The sequence below is a fragment of the Pipistrellus kuhlii genome, unplaced genomic scaffold (assembly GCF_014108245.1).
Source record: "Pipistrellus kuhlii isolate mPipKuh1 unplaced genomic scaffold, mPipKuh1.p scaffold_m20_p_3, whole genome shotgun sequence".
Classification (NCBI taxonomy): Eukaryota; Metazoa; Chordata; class Mammalia; order Chiroptera; family Vespertilionidae; genus Pipistrellus; species Pipistrellus kuhlii.
This window is the reverse complement of record NW_023425529.1, coordinates 39401715-39419621: the sequence shown is the minus strand read 5'-3', so window position 1 is coordinate 39419621 and position 17907 is coordinate 39401715. Positions and strand designations below refer to the sequence as shown.

The window sequence follows — 17907 nt, the reverse complement described above, 5'->3', positions numbered from 1 at the left end:
TTACAAAGATAGTGGCGCCCAGTCCTCTCAGCCCACTGGAGTCCCCGATTCCTGGGGGAAGGGGGGGGTCGCGGCTGCTTCGTGACCGCAGCGATGAGGTAAGAGGGAGGGGAGCAGGGAGACGCTTGCCTCATCACCAAGGATGGGCTGCAGATGGTCCTCTGGGCCACAGAGAGCCTCTGGGGCCAGGCCCCGCAGAGAGCTACTAGTCTTAACATTTCACATTTTATAGTAGCAAAGAAATCTGGCAATCTTCTACATTTGTCCTTTTTAGTCAGAATGGAGTGGCTACAGTATCAAAGGCAGCTCTGAATTAACTTTTAGGTACCCTTCCCATCATTCAGGAATATTGATCTATTATCCTAATGCAGGCTTACCAGAAAAAAAAAAAAATCTTTATTTGTAGCCTACTAGAGAAAGCATGAGGCTAGATCACCTTCATAAAATCCCCTGTTTTGCCCCACCCGTGGCTCAGTGGTTGAGTATCAACCTATGAACCAAGAGGTCCCAGTTCGATTCTGATCCAGGCACATGAGGGCTCAGGGCATGCAAGAGGCAGCCAATTAATGATGCTCTCTCATTGATGTTTCTCTCTCTCTCTCTTTCTCTCTCTCTCCTTTCCTCTCCAAACAGAAGGAAAAAAATTTTTTAATCCCCTCAGTTCTAAGAATGATACTATGAATTGATAGGTTCGGTAGCCATATCCAATTATTGCTACCTGCATACTTTTGCTCCTGACTTATTAACCTAAATTTCAGGCTCAGTACACACTACTACTAGGCCTCTACGAAAGATTGACTTTGCATATAATACTAATATCTACCTCAACTTAGCTCTTTAAATGCGTAAGACACGATAAATATAGATAAGATTTGTTATGCCCAGGAACTGATCAAGAAATTACCAATTTGCTTAATGCTAATAAATAGTGCTGCATGTATGCATGCGTATGTGCACATACACTCACCCACTTAAGCTAACGTATATAGTTTATGACGGGGATAAAGAAGATGATCTAACAAAATGTCAAAACTAGAAAGACTTTATTATCAAAATTTATATCTAATTTTGAGGATCAAATATACAATGTAACATAACACATTTAACTTAGACATAATGGACTTAAATGGAGTCACCCAAACAAGCATATAAGATTTCTGATGTATCTAAAAAAGATAAATTTGCTTTTCATTTCCACAGTTTGGATTACCTAATTAAAAAGACTTTTAAACTAAAATAATTAGTTCTTACATGGGTAGAATCTTAAAAATATATATATCAAATAATAATTAAATCATAGTTTACACTAGTCTTAATATAAAAATCAAGCAATAAATTAAATTATTGCCCTGTTTTTGTATAAGGAGTGATGCAATGACCAGCAAAGAAACAGTAAAGTCTGCTTAATAAACAGAATAGGAAAGATAATTTATATCTTTTAGCATTTTAACTGATTTTATTTATGTTAAGTTCCTAGAACATGAGAAATATTCACATTCAAATATGATCCACAAAATGAGATTTAAAATTTTTAACATTTGACCTAGCTCCTCTCTTGAATACAGATAATAATTACAGATTTTAAAATTAAAACCAAATGCTAGTAGATAAAACATATTAAAAATATCACTAACTCTGATTTCTAAATCCAAAAGTATTGTTCATTCAATAAACAGATATAGAAATACTATATAAGTAAAATATCAGAATTAAGACTGCATTAAGAACACTTAGCAGGCAGAATCTTACTCAATGAGGAAATACTAGAAATACCAAACTAAGATTAGCATCAAGTCAAGGGAAAGATGCCCTCATATCTTCTCAACTGTTAAATAATGGCCAATACAATTAGATCTTAAAAAAAAAATTAAAGGAATAAAATTTAGAAAAAAAGGAATTTTTTTTTTGCAGATGATATGCTAGTATCTCTAAAATTTTTAATCAATAATAAACCATACAACAGTAAAACAGTTAAAGACAGAGTACAAAAAATAAAAAACGATAACCAGCCGAAACCGGTTTGGCTCAGTGGATAGAGCGTTGGCCTGCAGACTGAAGGGTCCCGGGTTCAATTCCGGTCAAGGGCATGTACCTTGGTTGCGGGCACATCCCCAGTAGAGGGTGTGCAAGAGGCAACTGATTGATGATTCTCTCTCATCATTGTTTCTGACTCTCTATCCCTCTCTCTTCTCTGTGAAAAATCAATAAAATATATATTAAAAAAAAAAAACAAAAAAAAACGATAACCAGTAAGAAGATATAATGGAAAACATTTACAATAGCAACGTAAGTATAAAATAATAAGTATAAAAATGATAATATACTTAAGAATAAACTTAAGAAATGATCGAACTCTATAAAAGAAAAATTTTAGATTCTTAAATGACACACAAAAAATTTGAATAGCCTAGCTGCTGTGGCTCAGTGGTTGAGTGTTGACCTATGAACCAGGAAGTCACGGATCTATTCCTGGTCAGGGCATATGTCCCAGTTGCAGGGTCAATCCCCAGTGTGGAACGTGCAGAAGGCATCCAATGAATGATTCTCTCTTATCACTGATGTTTGTCTCTCTCTCCCTCTCTGAAATTAATAAAATAGATATATTTTTAAGAAAATCACTGAATTTTTTTAGCACCATACTTTAGTGATGATATAACTTCAATATGGACACAAAAAAGAACTGCAAACAAATCTTTAACTACTTAGCAGGTTTCCAGTTTGCAGTGGTATATGTATAACAATTCTGAAAGTATTCTTTTATGTATTATAAAACTGACAAACTGACAAAATAAAACTAGGATTCCCAATGCAGATGAAGGGAAATGTATGCAATGGAAGAAGGCATCAGAACAGGCTTATGATTTTCAAAATATGTATATTTATATCTAAAATAAACAAAACTTCCTAACTCTGTCCTCTGAAAGGGCCTAAGTAACAATGAGTATACCTACTATCCAGATCTTGTTTTCTATATACCTCTCCATACAAATAGGAATCAGGACTCCTTGGAGAAATAGCTGATGCTAGAGAGCTAGATAAGCAAAACACAAATTGAACCTGGAAGATTTTACCTTGTCAGAAAGCAAGAAAGAGTTCAAAAATAACAGAAACATGTTAAAAAGACATCGAAGCCATCTTAAAAGGGCTCACAGTGGCCCCATTTAAAAAGCCAAGAGCATACTATATGGATTTTAACTCACTGTATTAAATAAAAATCTAATACATAAGAATGAAAATACTTTTCTTATCATAGAATGCTAATAAATGTAGAAGGAATAATGTTAGGAAATGAATAAGCATTGTACGTTCTTCATAATAACTGATTCAAGCAAGAATTATCAACGGCCTTAACCAGTTTGGCTCAGTGGATAAAGCACTGGCCTGGGGACTTAAAGGTCTCAGGTTCAATTCCAGTAAAGGGCATGTACCTTAGTTGCAGGCACATCACCAGTTGGAGGTATGTAGGGAGCAACTGATCGATGTTTCTCTTTCATCGATGCTCCTAATTCTCTATCACTCTCCCTTCCTTCCGTAAAAAAATCAATAAAATGTATATTTTTTTAAAGAATTATCAATGAATGTTAGAATTATTGGGTAAAAGTTTGATGGTGAGCAAGATTTTTATATGGTCTCAAAGTATGTCCCCACAAATTACTTTTTAGTTATAAAAGAGAAAATGGAAACTTCACAATGGAGAAATCAAGAGGATACCACCTTAACCAAAGTTAACATCAGCACTAATGGGACAAAATGATATCGCATGCCTCCTGCCAAAAATGCTTAACTCTAATCTTGAAAAACATCTGACAAATCCAAATTTGTAGGCCTATACTATTAAAAAAAATGGTAGTATCATGAAAGCTGAAGAACTAAAGATATATAATACAAGATCATGGATTAGAAAGATGGGTATGATTGCTAAAAGACACATTTGGGATCATTAGTAATATTTAAATAAGCTCTGTATATTAGATAATACAATTATATCCATGTCAAGTTTTCTAGATTTGATAAATATACTATTGTCACATAAGAGAATGTTTTTATTCTTAGGTGACATACACTTATATTTCTGAGTAAATGGCATTAATCCACAATTATATCCAAGGGTTAAAAAGTAGTAACACTAATAATAATATATGTAAATACACACCCACTATCACATAAAAAGAGAAAAAAGTAAATGTGGCAAAATAACAATGGATGATTTTAATGAAGTATAAACATGAGTTCACATATATATATAAAAAAAACTTAATTAAAAAAATAAACATGGAAAGGAAAATATTTCTCTTACCAACAGATTTTTTTACTACTAGATTGAATTAATACATTGCAACATGGGACTACCTGGAAAAACTACTCAGAAATTCAGAAGTTTTTGACTTTTTAATGGTGCAAACTAAAAAATTATACCAAAGCACTTAAGCACTCTTGACCTATTACTTGTGAGTGCACTTGGAGGTACAGCCTGCTAAGGTACTAACTAATGTTTATGAAGCACTAAGTGGTCTGACCTGAGCTCAAGTACACTAAAATTCACTTAATCTATAAACCATTATGGAAAGTGTGATCAACCTGGGCATTATTACTGACAAATTTAAATTCAGCCCCATCGCTAAAGCATTTTAAAAAGTTACGTATTTTCTGCATAAAGCCCTAACTTAGTCTCTTTTTTGTCCTATTTTAAAAGAACGTTTTTCCTGACCACATGTACATTTAATATCTTATTTAAAATTAACCAATGGACAAAATAAAATTTCATCCAAAATGACTAAAGATGAGTATGTCATCATCATATAATAAGCATCATCTCTGGCAAACAGCAACTGACCATTAAACACTGTAAGACTTTACCAAATAGTAAAAAATCAGAAAGATAAGAAGTACATACTTTCCATATCTCACAATAAAATGTATGTACTATATTCAAACAATGGATTCTTACATAACTTTATTTGAATACTGCTTCATAAAAAGCAACATTTAATTGCCCCATTATATGGTAATAGAAACAAAGGTAAACATACCTAGAACATGAAGTAGTACTTGAAAATATTTAACAACTATGGATAATGGAAGATTATGTATAAGATAATGCTTCATAAAATGTAAAGCAGATCTTTGCACCACTAAAGCAGGGAAGGGAATAGAAAGATAAAGGGGAGAAAATGTGGCCTGAAAAGATAGAAAATACTTTCCTAACTGGCAATTATGGCTGACACTTAAAATGGAGAATTGAATATAACCTACAACTATTTTTAAAAAGAAGTAACTCAGTGCTTCAGAAGAAAAGTTGGGAGTAGTGTAAATACATTTTTTCTAAATGCTATTTTTCTTAAGACTGAATAACAGCAATTACTTCTGAAATTTTAAATGATAAAAATAAAATCTCACAAATGAAAATGGTTTAAAAAATGAAATGAAAACAAAGTGCATTTAACAAAACAGGCTATTGTTAGTTTTGATTTTTATAGGCATTTATACAATGTAAGTTAACTCCTTTAAGCAGTACTAAGATAGATCAACAAAATCCTCACAGAGAAAAAAAGCATTCAGTAAATTCAATAAAACAAATGGTATCCCTTGCCGAAACTGGTTTGGCTCAGTGGTAGAGCGTCAGTCTACAGACTGAAAGGTCCCAGGTTCGATTCCGGTCAGGGGCATGTACGTTGGTACATCGATGTTTCTCTCTCATCAATGTTTCTATCTCTGTATCTCTCTCTCTTCCTCTCTGTAAAAAAATAAAAATATATATTTTTTAAAAACAAAACAAAAAAAACAAATGGTATCCCACTTGTGGAGATACTATAAAGTACTACATAGAAAAAAAAAAAAAAGAAAAAAACACTCTAAATATCAAGGAAAACTTATTTTTAATTAATTTTCTCAAATCAAAATAATACAAATACAGTTAGGATAATTTTGAATTAGCAGTTTCATTTATCCTTTTCCCCATTAACTGAAGTGGAGCCCTTGTTAGGTCTCTAGAGCCCAGAGACAAAGTATGAGGGTGTGTCTGGGCTCTGCTTAGAGATGACAGGTGCAGCTTGAGCAGGTGTCCTAGACCAGATGTCACCTAGAAGTTTTGTTCTGGATGTAGCCTTGGCCAACATGTTGATGCCAAATTCAACCAGTTATCTCAGCAACTAAATTGGTTTCATTACAATACTTAGATCAGCTGTTCTTAAACTTCAGCATACTTAAGAATCACCTGGGGCCCACATTTTAAAAAATACAGTGTTTCAGTCTATTAATATCTAAAACTACTGATCCATCTTTGCACCACTAAAGCAGGACAACTAAACGTTATACACCTCATGATCTAAAATACACAGCACTACCTATTAGGCATACCTAAAATATTGAACTTGAATGTTATCAACCTTTAGATCTAACTAACAGTTTTCAGGAAATAAATACAGGGCATAGAGGAATAGGTTAATTGACACTAGGAGGAAGGGATCAACCAAATCCAGAATTTGGAACACTCTAAAGGACAAAAGAGCCATTACTTCAATAAATCAATGGCATAATGGGAAAAGGAAAATGAACTATTAAGAACTAATGAGATAAAACAGACAAAACAACAGATTCAGCCCCACTACAAAATTCTTTAAGAAAGATGTGGAAGACCCTGCAAACACTGACTTAGACAGTAATATTGATAGAATTTATGGAGTTGTCATTTTTGGTCAACAATTCAGAATGTGAAGCTGTTATTGCAATGTATTTCATCAACAGGGTAAACCCTAATATGCAAATTGAATAACCCATGGCTATGATGTGCACTGACCTCCAGGGGGCAGAGGTGACAGGTGGCAGTGACTGGGGGGTGGGGTGCGGGGGGGGAGGGTGGGGGAGGGGGCCTGGGTGCAGGGGGAGGGCGGGACCAGCCAGTGGGCAGCTCCAGGCTGCCAGCCAAGGTGGATGGGCAAGGGGAGGGGGTGCAGCGAGGGGGGACATGCGCTATTGCCCGCCCACCAGTCACCCCACAGATTGGCCCTGATCACAGGCCAGGCCTAGGGACCCTTCCCTGTATATTGGGAACAGTCTCTTAGATTTAAAAATTAAAACCTGGCAAGGCTACTCTAACACTGAAAAAACAGTATAATGCAGCGATAATATGCATGGACTCTGGCCTGCACATTTTGTGGTCAGCCCTGACTCTGACACTTATAACTGTATGACAAAGCCAATTACTTAACTTCTCTCTGCTTCAGTTTTTCCACCCATAAGATGGGCAAAATGGTACTATTGCCTCAGAGGATCATGTTATGTACTACTTTTCATAATTAGGACAACAGCAAGATGCCTTTCACCTGTATGAAAAGCATCCTGGATTTTGAGGGGGATGTCCGACTGCCAGTTTAGGCCCGATCCCTAGGGTGCAGGCCAGGATGAGGGACCCTCTACTCCATGCACAAATTTCATGCACTGGGCCTCTAGTATCTTATAGAAAGGCATTAATTTCCTATTTACAATATAATATGCAAAAAGTATCCAAACAAAAGTAAAATCTGTTTGAAACAGAAAAATACATATTAGACTCTATTTTTAATAACATAATTCTTAGAAAGTTTAATGAAATTCATAGATAGCCTGAATAAGTGACAATTTACTCTAAACCAACTATTCCAAACGTTATATTTAATAAATTTTATTTTAATTAATTTTATAATGTAAAATTTGGTTAGAGTATTGTCCAGATACGCCAAGGTTGGGGGTACAATCACCAGTCAGGGCATACAAAAGGCAATCAATGAAGGCATAATTAAGTGAATAAACTGACGTTTCTCTCCCTCTCTCTCTCTCTCTCTCTCTCTCTCTCTCAAATTAAAAAATTTTTTAAAAATCTTAATCATGGTCACATGTTTTCATCAAATTATAGTTTACCCATTAGAGAAAGTATTGTTATATTTCCCAAACCTTATCCACAGAACTCAGTGGGCATTCCTCAAACATAGGGTTTCATACCACACTCTGGTGATATGTGCTAGGTGTTTGGGAAATACCATTTACAATGGGTAAGGGTAGGGAGGTAGTGTTTGTCCAAATTGTCAACAGTTCCACATTGCATACTAACAAACAGATGTGTCTAAGAAGTCCTACAATACAGTAACCAAGTTTAGCTTTATTGCTCAAATTCATTTGACTGTTTTCAAGGAAACATAATGACATTTCAGGAAAACAAGTTTTTAATACAACATAAAATCGGGAATTTCTACTCTAATTGATCCTGAATAACAAAGAATGTGGTGATGATGGTAGTGGCAGATCAACCCTGCCCCACATGTCTAATTCCCAATTCCAACAAACCCTATTTTTACCAGTAAACCTTAATAGGGCCTAAACCACTCTGAAAAATAAGCAAGAACCAGCCTTTACCTACTTTAAAGTAGAGTAATATAAGTACTCTACTTCACCTACAAATATGTATTGAACACTTGCTTGCTGACTAATGCACCTAAATTCCAATGGATTAAAATTTGTTTTTCCTTCCTTTCCAACTTCTAAAATCATTCAGTTTGGGAATCTAAGAGTCACAGAAGAAATATACTTGTCTATCAAAGTTATAGTGGATGTCACACACGACCAACAATGAGAATACTGAATCGATAACAGAGTAGAGGTGGCATTATGAAAGAGTACTCCTATTTAGAAATAGACATTTTTAGTTAATATCTGAGGCAGAAAACATAAATACAAAAAAAAAAAAAAGCATATAAACACTTTTGAGAGTTAAGAGTTCTTAGTTTGAATCTTCAGTGAAATTTTTATCTTTAGTAAACTATCTATCTTGGAAAGAGATTTGTTTCTTCTTTAGGGCAAATTTAAGCTGCTTAAAATATGGTAAGACACAACACTAACCTAGCTGAGCTCTGATCAGTCAACTTTCTCCACATTCTATTCTTCCTTTGAACAAATCTGCATGCCCTTTAAAGTATAACAGAATATCAGGGGATATCAAAATCAAATTTGCTCAAAATTAAAGGACACAGTTTAAAAAATTAAAGTTAAATGCATATGTGAATAACTTAATTAGATAGTTGTTCTTCCAGTCTCCATATTCTTTTTATTTTCCTTCCTTGAATAAGGAGAGCAATCTGTTTATAAATTTTATCAACTCACAAACTCAATGTATTATTTCATTTGCATATTTGTCACAATCTTGAAGCATTCTTTCAATTAACCTCAAATAATTCATAAAAGGTTTTCTCTTAAAAGAAGTGACCTACATGGTGAAAACGAACCACAGAACACATGAGCACATCCATCTATTTAACTAATAAACATAAACTCTATTGGTAGAACTTAGGAAGGGCTTTATCAACCAAGGGAAACAGAATAAACTTACAGTGCAATTGAAAATTCACTATGGTGGGTGGAATTCTACAATTAAGTTTCTGACTATTCTAAAGATAGGTATGAGTAAAAAAAAAAAAAAAATCACTTAATGTGCCCAACTGGCATGGTTCAGTGGTTGAGCATCAACCTCTGAACCAGGAGGTCTCAGTTTGATTCTGGGTCAGGGCACATGCCTAGGTTACAAGCTAGATCCCCAATAGAGGGTGTGCATTTTCATCATTTATGTTTCTATCTCTCTCTCCCTCTTCCTCCCTCTCTGAAATCAATAAAAATATACTGAAAGAGACTGGGGAAAGAAATAAAACTGATTAAAAAATCATTTATTGTTATAAGAAAACCAGTAACATATAAATTTGTACTATAAGTTTTTAATGTCTACGATATTTTACTTCCTTTCAAAAAAAATCAAGTTTTATAATGGGAACATCAAGTTAGCCTCGACTATAGCTGTACTACTGGAGTCAGTAGGTTAAACAAAATTCTTCAAGTAAGTATTGAAATATTTACCTAAATCTTCATACCAAGGCTTCAAATTCTTGATGGAAATAAGAATAATATTTTTACCCCCAACCTTAATACCAAAACAGAACAACAAAAATTCACAGACTAAGTAAGGAACACAATGGGTTTAGATACACTTGGGCATAAGTTTAACCATATGTAATTTCCAATTTATTTTAATTCCTTAAAATAATTTGTGACTAAAAAACTGAATTCCTAATAGACAGATTAAACATTACTAAATACATGAAAGGAATATAATTTTTCTTTCCAATTAATCAATGCACCAATGCATTTTGATTTTTTTTTTGCACTTTAATTTCTCCATTTATGAAATATAATACATGTCCTCTACTGTGAAATTATACCTTATGCATTTATACTTTAGGGATAATCTAATAATAAGCTTTTGTGGATATATTGAGGTGTACATGCCAAGAAAGGAATGAAGAACAAACAAAATATGTAGACATCATGGATGATTAATAATCAATTTTTAAAGAGTACTTTTACACATCAGTAAACACATTTTTAAAATTAAATGCCAACATTGAAACAAATAATCATTTAATTTTAGAGTTTGAGAAATCTGTAGATGATCTACATGTTTGATACAATCAAGCTAACTTTTGGCAGATCACTAAACTCAAGTCTCTATATTTAATGACTGTGTATGTTTGTATCAAAACAAACTTTAAAATGTTAGAATATATACATGGCCACATGTATAACACACATCACAGACACACAGTAGATAACAAGATATATGAAGATATATCATAAAATACTAGGCTAACAGCCATTCTCCAATTTATATATATATATATATATGCCTAAGCAACCATTGGACCGATAGCTATGGTGAGCATTGACCACCAGCGGGCAGACACTCAACTCACAGGCATGGAAACATGGAACAGACTGATGAATCTCAAAGGGAAGGGAGTAGCGGGGAGGGCGGGAAGAGATTAACCAAATATCTCACATGCATACTAGAGGCCCAGAGCACGATTCGTGCACCTGTGGGGTCCCTTGGCCTGGCCTGCAAGGATTGGACCAAATCCGGGCCTCCAACATCCCCTGAGGGGTCCTGGATTGTGAGAGGGTGCAGGCCAGGCTGAGGGACCCTACCGGTGCATGAATCTATGCACTGTGCCTCTAGTAATAAAATAACAGAGCAATGTCAGCAAATATTAAACTTGTAGAGTAAATGAGAACTATCATATGTACAGACAGTCTTATAATAGGTCAAAATATTCCACCTATGATTTATAAAACACATTATCTGCTCATCAGAAACTATGACATTCAATTTGATATATGAAAGAGGGAACTTACAAAGTTACTTGATTACTATTTCTTACTATGAAGAGGCACTTTTATAGTTAAGTAACAGAATCACTGTGAAAGCTTAACATCCTGTCTGCCAGTTAAGATTTTTCAGAGGAAGGTGTAAAATCCAGCATAATACATGTCCTCTACTGTGCAATATTACACCACAATGAAAAAAAAATCAAGTTTGGTAGTACCCAATTTTTGGCCAATGTATTTCTTTGGTATTTCTTTAGAAACCATGCAAATCTTCACATGGTTTTATTTTCCAAAACAAATGCTCAACCTTTTTCCTAGTAGCCTAGCTACAATCCTATAAAAACAAACCTAGAGAGTGACATATGGAGGAAAACAAGTTTAGCTAAAGACACAGATCAAAAAGCAGCTTCTAATAAGAACATAAATCTCAAATTGATCTGAGAACAATGTAAAAAGTTGCAAACCTTGAAACTATATAGTTAAAAATAGTTTAAGTATAACCAGTGGATATGATCTCAAAATAGAAATTAAAACTGGAAAAACAATATGTATGTAACTTGTAACAAATTGGAAGTCTAAAACTCTGATAGAATGAATGTAAATTCTTCAGAAAGAACATCTTATGAACCATATCTATCATATAGCACCTTATGGGATATTAAAGTTCAATCAATCAATCAAATCAGTAAGTATCAGGCATACTATAAATGTGTATTTTAAACAGTCTAAAATCCAAGTGGTTCAAACTGATTAGCAGAAAGCCAGGGCATGTATTAAGAGTATTCCTCTCAATATTATGTATGAAAATGAGCAACTGAATATCACTTTAAGAATAAAAGTATCAACTTACCATATTATTAAAGCAATGTTTTGGAGATTAATTTTGTTCTATCTTGCTTTCAGTTTTAGTCCTTATCTAAAAGTGTACTCTAACACACATCACAGACACACAGTAGATAACAACCAACCATATTTAATATTTTCCAGACTTCTGTATAGCTCAGTAACTACACACAAAGTTCTGTGAACTTCAGCTTCAAGCCTTAAGTCAATCTATGATAGCCAATAGAAGTACACCTGTGTAATTACTACATTCCTATTTCAGAATGCTCCACACTGGGCTATTACATTTGGAGCAATAATGAATGCCAAGCTCAACTTAGGCAGAAGCCACATTATTTTAAAAAGGCCATCCTATAATCTCATTATTACAAAGTAACAAATATAAAGAGCAATATTTTAGTTTTAAATAACCACCACCAACTAAGGACCCTCTATGGCTAAGTAAACATTAAAAATAAAAGAGAACCTCATAATAAGGTACAAAACAACTGGCAGAAAAAAAGCCAAATCACAAAATATACCATCTAAACTTATCACATACCAACTGAATAAGAAATTTACTTTGTCAAATAAAGTCAAAATAAAGGGGAGGATGAAAGAAAAACCCAAATCAAAGCATTTCCTTTCATAGTATCCCTAATTCTCCTAACTATATAATAATCCTTTTGAGAGTTAAGTGACTTGATATTTTTTTTAAAAAAATTAATCTTGGTCACCTCAGGCGCCAGCATGTTATACTATGTAGAAATATTGCACTGAAAAACTACTCCGTGTCAAGGTTCCACACAAGAGATTTCATTTTATAAAAATCTCAAAGTCAGAATTTTAAAAAAGACAAAGAAGTTTCCAAAACAAAGACAAAATTCTCCCAAGGGATACAAAGTTTCATTAACTATCTTAACTCTTTTACTAAACATCACCTTTCTGCCCCTCTTTGGCTATCAAGCAATCAATAACAATGTCACAAAAGAATGTTTGTCAAGATGGAGGTGGGGTGTCACCTGTAAGGATTCTGTATAAAAAAATGTAAACAATCCTACACTAGGTGAGGAAAGCTCCCACCATCCTAAAACCTCACTCTGTGGATATTTAATGTTTCCCAGACTAAAACGAACGTGAGTTTAGAAACTGGTGTGCAAGGATTGTTGTGTGTGTGTGTGTGTGTGTGTGTGTGTGTGTGTGTGTGTGTGTGTTTGCGCGAGTGCACGTGCGAGCGCGCTCTATTTTTTATTTCTAAAAACAAATCTCCCCATACGTCCATTTCCAAATACTGCTCAAGAGTCAGTACCACTCACCGCAAGTAATACTGTTTTAAAGCAAAGGCAGCGTTAGAACAACTTCTGGGAAAGTTGAACTCTTCAACAATTTCTCCCCACTGATTCTTCTCCGAAACCTGTTAAAGACACAACCAAACTTGGTCTGAACACACACAGTCCAAGAGAGCCCTCCCCTAACCACGAAATAAATACCCATTCTACAGAGATGTGCAGATACCCAGGCATCAGTGGGTGTTTCGGGGTCGACCCTTCCGAGCCCCTAAGCTGAAGGCGGCTTGCACACCGCTGCCCACCCCCTCACCCCCCCCCCCCCCAGAGCCCCGCATTTCACACTGCACAGCACTGGTGTTGCGGGGGGCGGCGGGAGAGGGGGTCTGTTGGGTTTGTTTTGTTTTTGAAGCCCGGACAATAACCAATCGCAAGTCCCGCGGTCGCCCCCTTTTCCATCTCAACGCGGTCCGTGTACACCAAAAAAAAGAAAAAAAGAAAAATAAAGTTCAAAAGGATCAATCGTGCTCCGGACAGCGACGCCCGCGGGGTCCTGGGGGGCCCGGGGCCGGGGCCGAGCCGGCTCCCTCTCCCAGATCTCTCCATCTCCATAGGCCCTTCGCTGAGGCCTACAGCTTCTGCCTTAGCCTTGAAGCCTAAGATGGCTATGTGGAGACAGGTCCCGGTTTCTTTTGTTAGCCGGGGAAACCCGGGGCGACCGGGCCGAGGCCGTGCCCCCGGCCGCCGGGATCGCTCCGCAGCCGATTATCGATGTGAAACCTGCCCGCGCTAATTTTGAGTTGCACGAAAACTGCTCTCAGAGTCTGTGTGAGCCTGTGTCTCCGCCTGTGCCGGAGCGGCGGCGGCGGCGGCGGCAGCGAGAGGCAGAGAGCGCGGGCGGCGGGCGCGGGGCGGGCGCGGGGCTCCGGCGGGCACCCCCCGCGCTCCCCGCCGCGGCGCTCAGACCCCGCGGGCCGGGCCGGCCGGCCGCCGCCCGCCGCGGCCCCGCGCCCGCCCGCCCGCCCGCCGCGCGCACGCCGGCCGCCAACCAGGCCGAAAACAGCCCCGCCGCCGCCGTCCGCCTCCGAGCCGCCGGCTGCGAGCGAACAGGACGCCTCGGGCCCCCCGCGGGCCGCCCCCCACCCCCCGGCCCCGGGCGCCCACCCCGGGGTCAAAGGAGACTTTTCGGAGGAGGCCAGCGGGAGGGAAATACGAATGAAAACTTCCACTCACCTTCGCGAATCCGCCTAAAGTAGTCACTCTGGTGTAGAGACCGTGCAGATCCAGCTCCTTCCCACCCACCGCGGGGATTTTCTTAAAAGGCGACCTGTGGGCGAGAGAGAGAGAGGGAGCCCCCCCGCACTTGTCAGCCGGGACCCCGCGCCCCGGCCGGGAGCCCCCGTCCGTTCGCCCCGGCTCGCCCGGCGCTGCCCCCCCGGTCCTGCTCTCACCCTCGGCTGTGGTGGAACTGCCGCAGCTCGTCCAGGAAAGCCAGTCCCTTTCTCCGCTCGTCCGGAGGCGCCTTCCCCGTCGAGTTTGCCATTATTTTTTCAAAGGAGGTTTTCGAAAAAAAACCAGATCGGTGTTTTAGAAGCGCCCCCCGCTCCCCGCGCTCCCTACCAGAGCCCGGAGCCCATTCCTCGGCCGGCGGCGGCGGGGCGCAGTCATGGGCCGGCGGTGGCGGCGGCGGCGGCGGCGGCGGCGGCGGCGGCGCAGGGAGGGAGGAGGGAGGGGGAGGAGGAGGAGGAGGAGGGGAAGGAGGGAGCGGGAGGCCTGGGGGGACCGGAGGGAAAGGAGGGAGGGGGGATTTCTAAAAAAGTTTAAAGAAATCGGAGCGAAACTAGAGGGGCAGGCGACTGCCGGATCCGCGCGAGGCGGCGGGGCGAGCGCGGCCCCCACCCCTGCCTTCCCTCCCGCCCCGCGGCCCGCTCTCGCCCGCCTCTCAGCGCCGCCGGCTCGGGCGGCTCGGCCTGGGGCCGCGATTCAACATGGTGCTGCTGCCGGGGGCGCGCGGGCGGGCGGGCGAGGGGATGGGCGAGCGGGCGGTGAGGGTCGGGAGGCTGGCGGCCCGGGAGTTTCGGCGGCGGCGGCGGCGGCGGCGGCGGCGGCGGGGCTGGGGCAGGCGGGGCTGGGGGTGGGGAGGGGGAGGTCTGTGTGGTGGTTTGTGAAAAGCGGGGTGACAGCGTGTGTTCCGGCCGCGGCTCCGCGGGGCCCTCGCACACATTCACGCGCAGCCTCGGCCGCCTCGGCCGGGGCGCCCGGAGCGGAAGGCACCAGCGGCGGCAGCCGAGCTGCTCCGCGCCGCCGCCCGCTGCCCTCCCTCCCCGTCAGCCTTCCTCGCCGCCGTTGCCGCCGCCACGGCCCGCAGCTGCGCCACACAGCGCCCCCCGAGGGCCGGCCGCGGCACTGCGCCCGGCTCCGCACCGCCCCGGCAGCTCCTCGCGGGGAACAATAGACTCGGCTGGCCGGGTTTAGGGTTCATCTGCAATGTGCCGCACATTTCACACGCACACAAAGCCGGCGGGAAGGGGGGCGGCGAGGGAAACGGCCACTACCGGCTGCTCCCGGGCGGGGGGCGGAGGCGACGTTGGCTCCCCGGCCAGGCCGCTGGGAAGGCCGCCCGCCAGGAGCCCCCGGCCCGCCCCGCGGCCCGCCCGGCGCTGGGGAGCAGAGCCGGGCGCGGGGGGCAGCTCCGCACTCTCCGCATCAGCCACAGATTGGAATAAAGTCAAGTTGTTACCTCTTTTTTTTTTTTTTAAGGTCTAAAGGAGTCAGCTTTTTTATTATTTTTTTAAGCTTTGTGCTAGTATTTGGGGGGGATGGTTAGCACACATTTTCCCTGAATTACCCACCAACTTGAGCAAACTAGACCTGAAATGCGGTGTGAACGGCCCTGGCTCGGTGGCCGCAGACCCAGGCTCTGGGCTCGGCTCCCCGTATCCACCCCGATGCTGTGCTGAGCTGGTCAGCCGGTAATTAGGCTGGTTGGGGAGCAATCTTTTGAACTTGGACAATAATTAACGTGTCTATTTATATTAAGGAATATGAATGATAAATGCGCTGAAAACAAATATTGAACCGTGCTTTTCCTTGCTTTTTCTCTGGGATGTCTTAAAGGTGATCCCCGTTTAAATACGTTTGAAGGTAAACAAAAACGGGGATGAGGGGGGTGCTACAAGAGCCCCAACATCTCCGCCGATGCTAAGTTTGTATTTATTTACAAGGGTGTTGGACTCGACCCTGGGCTCCCCACGTCCACGAAGCGCCGTCCCCCGCGGGGAAAGGGTCCCCGTCGTCCCCATGCCAGGGACGCGGCCCCTGCGGGCACCGTCACCCGCCGCCCAAGGTCACGGGCCGGGCCGGGGCCGGGCGGGGGGCGCCGGTCCCGGGAGGTGGCTCCGCCGGGAACACGTCCCCGACGCAGGGAGAGATCGTGGGACGAGGCGCGGCCGCCGCCGGCGCTCCCTCTAGGAAACGGGCTTCCTTTCCCAGGGAAAGTTTGTCTCCTCCGCGGGGTCGGGAGGAGGCTGCGGCGAGGAGGTTCCTGACACCCGAGGGCCAGTGGCCGTCCCGCCAGGCGCCGCGCGGAGGGGCGGGGACGCGGCCGAAGGGAGTGGAGCGGGCGGCCGGGGCCGGCGGCGATGGGGGGGTGGGGGGGAGCGGGGTAGGGCGGGAGGGGGCCCGGCCGCCGGTCCCTTCCCCGGGCCGGTCCTCCAGGGGCGGCGGCGCGGGCCGCAGCGCGGCGGGCCTGGCGGTGCGGAGTCCCTGAGCACCGCCCCTTACGTAACCGTCAGCACGGGGATTCCCTGGAGGGGGTCCTTCTCTTCAACCATTACACACACCCGGCCCGGCCGCCGCCGCCGCCTCACAAAATGGCGGCGCCCATGGAGCCGCCGGCGGCCGCCGCCTCGGCCCCATTTTGTGGGAGGCGAGAGATCTGTCAACATGGGAGAGCTCCGCGGAGGATGCGTCTGAGTTTGGGAATCCGCTGAAGGGATGGAGGCGAGGGGGAATCTCGTTCGACGGGAACATGTCAGCGCCTTCCAGAGCCTCTACCAACGCTCTTTTTTATAAAAAAAAATATATATATATATCTTTTTTTTCTCCCATGTTTTCGAAGGAAACGCCAGAAGCCTCCGGGTAATTGTAACTGAGGGGAGAAGGCGAGCTGTGGTGGACTTGTCCGGGGACTCGCCGCGGCGTCTCTGGTGTCTTCTCCCATCGCGCAGGGCCGCCCGGCCGCCGAGGGGACGGACCGGGATCGGGACCGGGAGCGGGCGACGCGGCGGGACTGTTTCGGTGGCTTTTAAGCGCCAGCGTTCGGGTACCCCCTCGTCGGAGTCGGGGGCTCCGGAGGACCCGCTTCGGGAACCGCGCAGCCGGGAGCGGGCCGGGCCGGCTGGTGTGGACGCGGCCGGGGTGCAGCGAGGGCTCCTGCAGGGACCGTTCTGTCCTCCGGTTCGGGGCCCGGGGTGTGTGTGAAGGTCTCAGGTTAGACGATGGGAAGTCTTTGCTAGGAGCTCACTCTGCAGTGGGCAAACCTGACTTGCCTTTCTCCTTCCGAGGGCGGAATGGAGGAGTGACATTTTATTTTATTTTATTTTATTTTAATTTTTCA

The 17907-nt window shown here is 42.4% G+C and overlaps 1 protein-coding gene across 4 annotated transcripts in view; it reads right to left on the bottom strand.

The window, feature by feature from the left end:
- The window catches only part of ARID2 (AT-rich interaction domain 2), a 155834-nt gene extending 140753 nt beyond the window's left edge, over positions 1-15081 (bottom strand). For all 4 annotated transcript variants that reach the window (XR_006742830.1, XM_036456167.2, XM_045587935.1 and 1 more), the window contains exons 1-3: positions 14741-15081; positions 14523-14616; positions 13320-13417 (exon numbers count right to left, since the gene is read on the bottom strand). Coding sequence is in view for 3 of the 4 variants with exons in the window: in XM_036456167.2 (XP_036312060.1) it covers positions 13320-13417; positions 14523-14616; positions 14741-14832 (284 nt within the window). In the remaining variant the exon portion in view is untranslated. The remainder of the gene's footprint in view (positions 1-13319; positions 13418-14522; positions 14617-14740) is intronic.
- Positions 15082-17907: the final 2826 nt, after the last annotated feature.